The 12,539-nt window shown below is 44.7% G+C and overlaps 1 protein-coding gene across 2 annotated transcripts in view; it reads left to right on the forward strand.

Moving 5' to 3' along the window:
• Positions 1–713: 713 nt before the first annotated feature.
• The window catches only part of SMAD3 (SMAD family member 3), a 448,888-nt gene continuing 437,062 nt past the window's right edge, over positions 714–12,539 (forward strand). The window contains exon 1 of one of the 2 annotated variants that reach the window (XM_086958005.1): positions 714–1,933. In XM_086958005.1, the coding sequence (XP_086814131.1) occupies positions 1,713–1,933 (221 nt within the window). In that variant the 5' untranslated portion in view covers positions 714–1,712. The remainder of the gene's footprint in view (positions 1,934–12,539) is intronic. The other variant, XM_086958007.1, reaches the window with a different exon arrangement.

A 12,539-nucleotide genomic window follows, 5' to 3' on the forward strand; every position in this document is an offset into this window, starting at 1 on the left:
CTGCATACAGACCTCTCAATAGCTCTTAGTGTGCGGCTGGAGGGGTAACAAGGGGCGGGGGCGGTAAATGCTGTGATCCTCGGCAAATCAGAAATTACTTCATCTTCCCGTCCCGAAAATAATAATCATGATAATAATGTATCTGACGTTAGGTAGCGTAATCTGTTGCTCTTGTAAAGCGCTCCAGTACGCTCAAGTCGAGGTTGCGCTAAATAAAACTACAAAACATGCTCACACAGCCACCCCTCTAAGCTCATTCTTAGCCTGCCCGGGGGTGTTTTACGGGAACAAAGACCCTCCGGCTTATTAGCCAGCATGGTTTCAGGGTCGGCCTGTTGTGGGCGGGTCCCTTCAGGTCTCCTCGGGGATCCTATGATGGAAGGCGACTCTGACGCCTCCTGTGTCTCACGCTGGGGGTCCCCCTCGGCAGCAGGCTGATGAGGTTATGACTGTAAAACAAAGATTTCAACAACAACAAAAGTGAAAGGGCGGTGACAGAGTCTCCTTTCCGTGCCTCCCGTGAAACCAGAAGGAGCTCAATGTGAGGTTTTACCGTTTTATGACTTAACTGTCCCACGAACGAGCCCCTCCCACTGACGTCATCCGCATCTGAAGTTGGTGCTTGGAGTTGAAGTTGGCTCCGAGGAGGAGGAAGCGCGTGCCTGCTCAGGCAGCTCAGGAGGTGGCGCGCGCAGTGTGAGACTGAGGGGCGTGACCAAGGCCTGCGCGTGCAGCGAGTGACCGGTGCGAGAGGGGCGAGAGGGAGCACGGCGCTGACAGGCCAGCGCGTGCACAGTGTGAGGGCGCGCGACCACGGGGTACGCGGACGGGAGCAAGGCACGAGCCGGGAGCTGACAGGGTACCGTTGGGGAGCGCGCGGAGAGTGACCACTGACCAGCAGGCTGCGCGCTGGGTTGGAGGTGGCAAGCCTGCGACTGACAGGAGGATCCACCTGGATCTGGCAGGGCAGAGGTGCTCGCGGAGACGGTTGACTCTTTCCTCGTTCTTAACGGTCTCCTGCTTTCATCTTCACTGTCCGGAACAGCTCCCTCGCTGCCTACCCGGAACTGAGCGAGAGACTTTCTTTTCAAAGCCCCCTGCATGCCCAGACCCTTCAGCTTCGCAGGCCAACCATCAAGGACTTGACCACACTCGGTGCCCTCCTCTGGAGAACTATAACCGTCAAAGACTCTTTTAGCCCTCTTTAAGTTCTCCCATACCCCCCCCCCCACCCCACACACTGTTCCAATATTTCCCACGCCGACAGCCCCTACATCGCCTCCCGAATTACAACGGGGCTACCCCGCCCAACTTCTTCATCTGAACGTCCTGGAGTTCCTCCCCGAAATTTTCATCCTTTCATTTCTCCTCGTAGCAACTTCTTCGAGAACTCTCGACCCCGCAGCTGCCTTTCCAAGAACTTCTTCCGCGAAGCTGCCCTTCCAAGAACTGCGCCCACATAGCCACTGATTCCTCAAACTGTCACGTTTCCGCAACCTGTACTATCCATCATTGCCTATCTTGGGTACACCCTTCCAACCTTTGGGTAAGATGCCAATCCTGCCTTTCCAACAACTGGCCCCATAACTACTGTTTCAAACTAACTGTCCTCTCCCAATTGGACCATCAGAGGTCGAATACACCATCGGATTTCCCCCAGCTTTCTAACAGCTTCCAGACCCCTATTACATCTTACCTTTCCTGGGGATAAGATGTCCATCCTGCCCTTCACCCCCCCTATAGTGAAGAGGCTCCTTGGTTGGAAGAAGGGTGGGGGAGGCGAGCAGGGAGTACCAGGTGGGCAGGAGGAGAAGTGGAGTGAGAAGGCAGTTAAGAGCCTGGTGAAGAAACTGAAGAAATCTGGACAGCTTGAAGAGTTGGAGAGGGCCATTACCAGCCAGAGTCCAAGCACCAAGTGCATCACCATCCCCAGGTAAGGGGGCATTATCAGTGGGACCCAGTGCATCACAATCTTCTGGTGCAGCAGCGCCTTAACTGTGGCATCACCAAATCACCAACCTATTAAAGATCCTGAATTGGGGAGGGATATCACCAGGACAGAACCAGCTAGATCCTCACCTTCCCAGTTATAGGTTGCATAAGTATATAGATCAGGTTGCACAAGGGCACTGCGGGACAACTGGGGATTCCCCGACACAGATGAGAACTGGGGTCTCAGCCACATGATGAAGACTGATGGGCCTTAGTCCTGGTGGTACACTGGTGGGAGAGTGGACAGGGGCCTTATATAACTTCTCCCTACGTGTATATATTGCTCTTTTCCAAAGGAAGTTTAAACAATTGGTGCAAACGCTACTTCGCATATATTTTTTTCACATGAAGAAAACACTCGCTGATTGTTTTAGTCTTTGTATATGTTTGTCGTATTTCTGGTAAATACATTCGAAAATCACTTTTTGGTAAGGTTTTGATATGTTTTTAAATATTTCGGTTCCGCAAACTAAAACACATCGTGTTTGTCCATTGAAGCATTGTATTCATTCTTGCACGTGTTACCTCGACTTTATGCTGCGATCAGTAGTATAACACTGACTTTTTGTTGACTGTATGGTTGTTATTTAATCCGATTTGAGACCCGTAGTTTTAATTTGCAACACAACCTGCAGGCACATAAGGCCACAATCACCCGCAATGTAGCTGCGTGTAGTGCAGAAATAGTGAATTTTTCCATTTGTTTCACAAAGCTGAATGTGAATCGATTATTTTTTTTATGCTCAGTACATTAAATTTTTTTCGCCGTTTTCTCTGTTTCTTAGTATTAACTTTGTCACTTAAGTATATCCTGTGTGCAAATGCAGCCAAGTATTCTTTTTATGCATAATGATCATAGGTTTCATGGCATTTTCATTGAATTTTAAGCCTAAACGAAAAAAACATGTTGCATTCCTTCTTTATCAAAGAAAGGCCAAGGTTAATGTAAAACAGTCAGCGCCTCAGACTCCACTGCCTTCTGGAAAGCCAGAGCGGTTAATGGGTCCTCCGTGACACAAAGCAGCATCTGTTGCCTCAGACAGGCATGCCAAGTGGGGCACAGCCACCACCAGCTCGCCTTTCCCCGACTTGCTAAACATTAGTACTAGCGCGAGCAGTGACATCTGATGTGTGATGTCTGTGAAAGGTCGCAAATCACCAAGCCCCTACGCATAGCTACATATTTACTGTGATTGAAGAATTGAAAACAAGAACATTAGTGACCATGCTATGCCCTAACTTAATACTTACGTGTTTGAGACCCAGTTGTTGATTTTTGGTAGTGTTTGCTAATTTATTATGTGTTTTTGTAAAGAGTGTGATGCAGCTGGAAATCACCTTAGCGCTGGCTCCCAGATGGACCAGCTGCTTGTCTGCCCAGTCCTAGCAGTATTTGTCAACTTTTGGTACAAGAATAAGCGTTACCATGGCTTTACCATGTTTGACTTTGAAATAAATACGACTGTTATTGATTACGATACTTTGAAGTGACTGCAAAGATCCATTGAGGTGACTGCAAAGATCCATTCTTTAGAATACTGGTTGTGATGAAGAAGCTTGTAAATGCATCGTCACTGACCTAGAAAACATAATTTACTTTATTAATGCGTTAACATGATCCTTGTAAATGTCGTAATGCAAAACTATGTTTCTAGTTACATGATTCAAGTATAGCCCTACCTAAATGTTTCTTCTTAGATCCAATCTGTTAAATCTGGATCTTGCTATTAATTAGCAGTTCACAGTGTGGCACTCAACCAGGGCCGTGTACATGCAGCCCAGGACCAAATATGTGTACCTTTCGATTCTGTTGCTGTGGAATCCTGTAATAGTAATCCAGGCTGTACATAGACCTGGCCCTGATGAAGGCAATCTGGAGTTGACGGTACAGCTTCCGTACTAGCTTCATAATGGAGGCAAGGTGGCCTAGTAGTCCAACCAATTGCCTTGGTAGCAGTGTATGAGATAGTTGTGTGTAATAGTGTCCTGCCTCCTCAGCTTGTCTTTATGGGCTGGCAAATCATCTGCAGTAGAGTGGCATCAGGTGTGCAACAACTTTAAAAGGTTGAAACGGTGAGGAACGCCCCATGGCAGAGGATTTTAAACTGTGAATTGTCATTTATTCGTAGCCAGGGGAGGGACATTAGTGCCGGTATGATGTGATCGTGCCATGTCACACTAAATATCAGTCTAGTAGCATGATGCTCCATTACTTGTAGTGAGATTTCTTAAAGAGTCCTAATAGATGCCATTAAAGTAGTCTCAGCAGGACATAACCGCTGCAGATAATAGTGCGGTTTTCTAGGAGGTTCAGAAGAGGCAGGATGTAGGATGAGAACAGTTTAACTACAATAATTATTTTAGGTTGGGCTGATAGCTCACTGTCAGAAGCGCACACTTCAATTTCGTGGTCTGTGCACGGAGGCTCAATGATTTAGGCCTGGCCACTGGAAGTCAGAGTGCTTTGCAGTTCTGGAAAGCAACATTTCAGTGTCTTGTCCCAATTCAGTCGTGACCTTAGGCAGAACATTTCTCTGTATCTATAAAGTTGTTGTACATTGTAGAGAATATTTTTTTGTGTACTTTGTTTACCAGGTTCGGCCAGGCCGGGGGTTCATCTTATCAGAGCAGACTGGGGTTCACCTTACCAGTGAGCAAGTGGAAGTATGACCTTTCTTATTCTGGGGTTCTAATTGAATAGGGGGCTGAAGGTCACACCATAAGTGGTTCATATTTTATACAGTTAGTTGTGTACTTTTTGCGAACCCTGCGCCTATTGAATATTGGAAACATTCACAGCACCGCAGATAACATTCAGTCGATCTCTGCAGTAGTAACGACAATTTTCAGAAACGAAGACATAATGCTGCTCGAGATGTGAAAATCAGGCACGCAATATCCTATTTTAAAATAAAAGTAAATAGAAAGGTAGACTTAAGTCATTTATCAACCTTTCATCCTTTTGCATACTTTCAGATTGACAACATATTTGATCGCTGCCAGCTCTTTCTAGAAGCTAATTGGAAGTATGTAGTGAACAACCCTTAATGGTTTGCTTTACGAATCTAAGGCAGGAGTAGAAACCACCTGTCACCTTCTTCTGTTTTACCATCTGTTGTGGTATTTACATAGTGCCTGGATTAAGCTCATCCTGTATATAAAGCTAATGAGGGATATAAAAGATGTCAGTGTGTTACTGTCTGCTGCAAAGGAATACCTTGTTTCTCTATTCTGCGTAGGACATAAAAGCATAGGGCTCGGAGGTTATTTATTACTTGTGCTTGAATCTATTAGATTTCAGCCTTTTGTGAAAAGGGGCACCTCTGCTGAGATATAGGTGTGCATTCCTGTTATTTTAGTGGAATGTTTGGGAGTACGTTTGGTTGTAGAGTTTGATTTTTAATCCCCCATGTAAAGGGGTTATTAAAATGTAAGAGCCTCTGAAATCATTAGTGCTGGATAAGATTGTAAGTCCCCAACCTGTGTGTTTATCACTGCAGGATCAGCCACCCACTTAGCTTTAATACAGATCATTCTGTTTACACACACTAACAGTACCACAAACGGCGCTCTGCGACGCCCATAACCACTGCCCAGATGTGTGGGAAATGTTTCAAATGTATGTGGAGACATAAGTAAATTCAGCTGAAGTAGTAGTGGAAACTAATATTATTGTTCTTAGGCCAAAGTCAGAAATGAGAAAAGTACCTCAAACTGCACTTAGTGTATTTATTTTCAGCATACCTTAACCAAGCTTGTTGAAATGTAAAGACTTTCTGTCACGCTCACACACATCTCTCTAAGCTATAGTTTGAGTATTGATGTCAAGGTCTCTGTCTCCCACACACTTCCCGACCACAGAAAACTTTCATCAGGCTTCCTTTTCAATTTTGTACACATGCTGCTGCATTTAATAATAGGGAATTGAGTCACTGAGAGGCTGATGGAGTTGGGTTTGGTAGCGTTCCTCGTAACACATACTTTGTGTGTGCCAAGGGGTATACCTGTCAGAAGTGCAAGCTGAACAGTGATACTGTAACTCGGGTGACTGAAGACCCCCATTATGCAGTATAACCAAAGGGGAGGTGCTTTAGGGTCTATTTCACCCTGACTTTGCTGCTAAAGGTCCCCATTGTACAGACATGCAAATTCAGCTACTATTAAAGTTAATTGAGTACCTCAGTCCGTGCTATAGTGTTGCTAGTTTAAGGTATTGGCTCCCACTGTGGCTGCTCCTCCTTCGTCTGTCATTTCTCATATTTTGATTGTTTTCTGGGAATTTTAAGATGTTAAATATTTAACAAAAGAGCCAAAATCAGTGGTAAAGTAACAAAAATGCTATTTCTACACAACGGTCTGTGCCGTGCATATGGGCCATTGTCCACACACACACACACAGTATTTGGAAAAGCCACATGAATGTAAACCCCCCACTCCCTTACCCCCCAAGGAGGCCCTACCATAGCGAAACCCAGTACTACTGATCACATTACTCACTCCATATATACATGGGTTTTTAGAGAAAGGCATACGACTCCAAACCCTGACAGGATTCCAGCAATAGGTAAACTCTAAACTAGAAAGCCACAATACTGTGGGAACCGTGACAGGTCCCTGGGCAACAAGTACTATAAATGGCAGACATTGCATTTCATAAATCCTGTGCAATGTGGCAAGCTTCGCAACATTTTAAAATACCTTTCCTTTAAATGCCAGTGCTGGAGTTTATAATAATCTCATTGTTTCACTTTTTCTGTGTTTAAGAATTTAATGTTTTGCTACTGCGACAAAATATGCATCCCATTTTATCAATTTCTTTCAACTTTTTATAGATTGAAGTCTATTTCTGAGCTACATGACGTGGCCCTTACGTATTTTTTAAAGAAACTTGCTTAGCGTTAAATGACAGTATATCAATGACATTGACAATGATAAATCATTTTGTTGCTGGTTGAGAACTTACCATGATTGTAAGTATAAACCATTTCTTCCATGTGCAAGAAAGCATGACCACCAGGCTTGAAGTAGGCGGTATATACATTAAATGAATCTGCTCGGAAAAAGGATATGTCCCAGTCTTTCCCAGACCAGACAGGTTTTTGTGGATGTTGCTCCATTGGACTGAGCGTGCCTCGGAAACTATAAAGTCTGTTTCTACATCATGCTCGATTCATTTTACCAACTTGTGGTGGTAGAAATATACAACTAGATTCCATGGAAAGAGATGAACTGGTTGGTCCCATTTCTGTGTGGAGACTCCGAAGCCTCTAATTTGTGTAGGCATCTACTGGCCCACAGACACGCTGGGGTTAAAATCTAGTGGCTGATATAAATGGATGAGGTGTTAGTTTTCTTGGTTAGCCCAAATGGCTCAGCATCTGGACTATGTTATGATGTGGTATGCTCTCTGAATTAGTATGGAGCACAAACTGATGGTGAGTTTAATAGGTAGTTTTTGAAAGGGGGAGCTAAAACCATTAGCCAAGAATAGATTGAGTTCCTTGTTCATACTGGCAAGGTTGCCATGTCTGTCATAGGAGAACTTTTAAGGCATGCTGCTAAAATCCCTGACAATTTGAGGATTCATACCAACCAAAATTCTATTTAAAGGTATGTCTCTGAAGGCAACTGAAGAACAAGAGGATTTAAGCTTTCACTAAGAAACACCACAGTGGTCTGGATAGTTATTTGTATCATACAGACCATCACAGAATTTGTCTTATGAAAAGGAACCAGCAAACCATACAGTCTGTGGACCAGTTGGACTTACATATTCATGCATTCAGCAGCCTGAGCCATAGGACCACTAAGCTTCTTATTGTCATAGTGAATCTTCAGGCAAAATCATTCAAAGGTTCTTACAACACACACAAGTGTAAATGAATCATGTGTGTCTAACAGAAGGTAAGTTTGATTTGCTCTTTTCTAGCAACTCTGAAAGCAGTTCTTTACTCCCACCCTGGCATCACAACTCTCTCCTGTTTTTTTGGAGCATAAGGGAAGCAGCTAGCTCATAATTGTGAAGAGCCCTGCCTTCATCCAACCCCACACCAAAAAGGCTTACAGTTGTTGCTGCAGTCTTTACAAGACAGTCTTCTAGCTTCCCAGATAACTCCTGCGCCAATTGACTTGCAGGTTTCAATTGGCCCACTTGACGATTTGAGGTTTTCTACTGACTCTTTTTCCTCCACGCGTGCTTGCCGCTCACTCTGCCATCATGAGTTTCTGACGGGTAACTCCATGTACCACTGCTCATTATTTATTTATATATCCCCAAAATGCTGTCCTGGAGAAACCCATAACAATTTGTTGATCAACTTTCATATATTGAGCTATATTGGGGACAACCGAAAATTACTAAGGGCAATTTTCGCGCAGTGTGATTATTGTTTATTTAGTGCTTCCCAAGCAGTGAAAGTTTTGATCAGCATGAAAATGTTGTTGATGAAAAGCTATTTGTATAGTAGAACACTTCTGAAGGAATTATTTATGAGAATGTTATCATTGAATTGATTGGGTTTTTTTAGGTCGGTCAGTAAGATACGGACCATAGTACTGCCACTAAATGAAAACAATTGTTTTTATAGAAACGTTTAAATCAGTGAGCATATTCTTGCACTTAAGATGTGTTTTATTTAGTGAAATATAATTATTTTTATGTACAACACAGACCACAGACAATTGTAGAATTATTTAAATTTCACATTAATACACATAGTCCAATTTCTGTCAGATACAAGTTATGTCGAGGATCACATCAGTAAGAGTACACAAACAAGAGCACATAACCCATTAAATATTTTGAAGACCGTGTAAAACACCACTCAGTTTGATCACAGAGACAAGAGTACAAGAGTTCCGCATAATTTCAAGAGACTGAGGTGAAGTCAAAGTCGACGTATCAGTCTCTGAGGGGAGCAAATCCATGCGATCATCCTAGGGGCGCTAATTATATAATTGGACCCTTGATGTAAGTGCCATCAAGAAATGATTTATAAAAATCCACAAATTCGAAGTTATAAAACCCTAAATCGCCTAGGACGAGTGGCAGCAATGAGAAATCGACTGACTGCAAACGTGTGGAAGGCAGCAGCGCACCTTGATGAAAAGCTGGCAGAATAAGACAGATCATCAGGGAATATTTAATCTTCAGCACCAAAAACCACCTGAAAGAGCGTGGAAAAGTCTAGCAATCTCGAGGGAAATGGGCATTTTCTTTGCTGGACAAAGAGTAAAAGTCTGTGCCAGCTACATCCTTGGTTAGTGCAGTAAAAAGAATCCACTGCTTCAAGAGATGGGTTGTATTTTATCCATTGCTAATAAACATCTGACTAGTGCACTCAAAAAGGGCTTGTCCGACGCTTACCTGTGAGCTTTCACTTAAGCTCGGAGAAAAAGAGACTTATCTTCCTCTTGCAGAGCTGAAAGAGTGCTAGTGAGTGGCATGGCATTTTAAGAGTGTATGGTCCCTCTTCTTTCTGCCTCACTTGTGTGGGAATGTAGGGTTGTTTCAATTAATATGGAACGGGAGGCTGTTAGTAGCCCTAAACATAAATTCAGGCTGTACAAAGTCTATGTCTAAATCTGAGGTAGATGAAGAAAGAATGTTAGTAGCAGCCCAAAGTCCGCCGGTATCCTTGGGTTTATGCGAAGTGAGAGTGGGTAGTGGATTGTGCTTAAGAGTCCTGAGAAGTAAGCCAGCAAACTAGCCTTAGTGATGAGGTTGTGGGTGCATTTGGGAATTACAGTTCAATATGTGACACTTTTTTCCATGTTTTTTTTTTAAAGATAAATTAACATTAGAGTTTAAGAAAAGCAAAAGCCAGCTGGACAAGATGGAGAGGAGCAGGCAGAGTGGAGTGGTGCAATACAGGAATATAGCCACAGTGATCCCCAAACCAAATATTTTTAGGTCTCGCCTATTAATCCCGCAAGGGATAATAGGCGAGAGTGTAGTGAGCAAACCAAGGTTCAAACCATAGCGGATTTCGTCCAGTTCGTTTGGTGCACTCGGCCGGAACGCGCGTCCACATCAAAGCAATCAGCCTCCCTCCCACAGGCATCTGAAGCTTCCCCCAGCATGTGCTCGGCCTCAGGCATTTCTCCTCACCCCTAATTGCTTTCACTTTCACGGCTGCGAGGCCGTGAGCTTCTCTTCAAAGGGATCCGCTCCCCAGCCCCCCCAGCACAAAGGAATGCGCATTTCCCGGCCACTTGCATTTCCCGTCCGCTTTTCATTATTTCTTTCGCATTTCCCGGCCGTTTTTCATTATTTTTATATATAATATGCCCTCTGTTAGACCCTCTTTTTTGTGCTCTTCTGCCCTGTTAGACTCGTTTTTTGTGCCTTTCTGCCCCCTGTTAGACTCGTTTTCCCCTTGTTTTGTGCGCAGCCAATAATTGTTTTCATTGTTACGGTTTTACTTTGTGGGCCTGTTATAAAACCGTGACTCAGCTACCACGCGCAGGGAGAGGACTTCGTGACGCCGAAGAGTCTATACATTGTGACACTCGTGCTGGTAAACACGCAGCCATTGATCTTTGCAGCCGGCAGATGCAAAGCTGAAACCAAATGACGTAGGAAAACTTCTACATTCCTCTTAGTAGATAATGAGACATACATTCATTGAGGCTGATATGTAACACATTAGCTATTCGTGGTATTCATTCACGTTCTTAGTTTTTCCCCTCTTCTAACCTCATAATAACACTCATAGTATTTTGAAACACGTGCAGAGTCTGACTCTCGCCATTTCCTCCTTTCATTGTTGTTGATACATTGAATGCATTTGAGCCAGTGATAATGACTAGCACAGTACTAGGCGCTATGTGAAACACGCAGCACTATTAGTCCCACTAGAGAAGTGGGCTTTTCCCCTGACAGCATCACTGCTCTTCTGATATATTCGCTCTGCGTCACTGTTCAAAATAACCAAGTCACGAAGAAGGCCACGGGTAAGGATCAATTATTTGACTGACAGTTCAATCCAGCACTGCACTAAAAACACGAGACGCAGACTTAGCATCGGTAATATTTACATGTATGTGTGATCTCAAAATAAAGCTCTGCTCTTTAGTACTGTCTCAAGTACATGCCCCCCTCCCACACACAGGATTAAACCGTCCACACCACACAATATAGTTTTATGTACAGCACTTACAGTTTATAAAGCTCATGCTACAATAAAATAGCGCTTTGTAGAGCCCCGCTGCTGCTTGGAAGCGTCTCAGGGTTATGTCAAACCCCGAAATTAAAATAAACAAACACGCGCCCTAAAGCAGCCTGGTCTCGCTGCACAGCGCTGTAAAAGCACATGATTACATTATACTGTGGGATAAAAGCGGATTCAGCTCCTCTTTCTTTCTTTTCCTAATCATATTCGGATGCACCTCCCCGCGAAGAATCATTGTTTATAGTTAATTATTTGACAAAAAGCTCCCTTCGTTTGGTGTGCAATAAAGTTTATTAAGATAAAACAAGCGCCAAGAAAGCATCATGGAAAAGCTTGTGTGTTCACTAGTTTCTGGTGATGCTCGCACTTTAGAAATATGGGCCACTCTCACAAAACTTTCTTCCCACCTAAGGGGCACTCATCGACCCAAAGCCCAAAGTTCAGACCGGAAAGCAGGAATACGGATTCATTTCTGGGTTTTTCCAACAACAGTTGCATTGCAAACTAAACACAAACGCAAATGTAATGCTGGGGCGTACAGACGCACAATTAGCGCCTGCACAGGCTGCCAAAATGCTGGCGGGAGAATGCAAACGGCCAAATTGGACACACAACAAAAACACCCCATTATATATTCATTCATCAAACACCCCATTATATATTCATTCATCAGCACCACCACATTATCACTCAGCACCACCACAGCATCACTCAGCACCACCACAGCATCACTCAGCACCACCACAGCATCACTCAGCACCACCACAGCATCACTCGGCACCACCACAGCATCACTCGGCACCACCACAGCATCACCACAGCACCACTCGGCACCACTCAGCACCACCTCAGCACCACCACAGCATCACTCGGCACCACCACAGCACCACTCGGCATCACTCAGCACCACCTCAGCACCACCACAGCATCACTCGGCACCACCACAGCACCACCTGGCACCTCCACAGCACCACTTGGCACCTCCACAGCACCACTCGGCACCACCACAGCACCACTCGGCACCACCACAGCACCACTCAGCACCACTCAGCACCACCACATTATCACTCAGCAGCACCACTCAGGGCCACCCCAGCATCACTCAGCACCACCACAGCACCACTCAGCACAACCACAGCATCACTCAGCGCCACCACAGCAGCACCACAGCACCACTCAGCACCACCACAGCATCACTCGGCACCACCACAGCATCACTCGGCACCACCACAGCATCACTCGGCACCACCACAGCATCACTCGGCACCACCACAGCATCACTCGGCACCACCACAGCATCACTCAGCAGCACCACTCAGCGCCACCTCAGCATCACTCGGCATCACCACAGCACCATTCAGCACCACCACAGCA

Source organism: Lissotriton vulgaris, chromosome 2_1, assembly GCF_964263255.1.
Source record: "Lissotriton vulgaris chromosome 2_1, aLisVul1.2, whole genome shotgun sequence".
NCBI classification, from domain to species: domain Eukaryota; kingdom Metazoa; phylum Chordata; class Amphibia; order Caudata; family Salamandridae; genus Lissotriton; species Lissotriton vulgaris.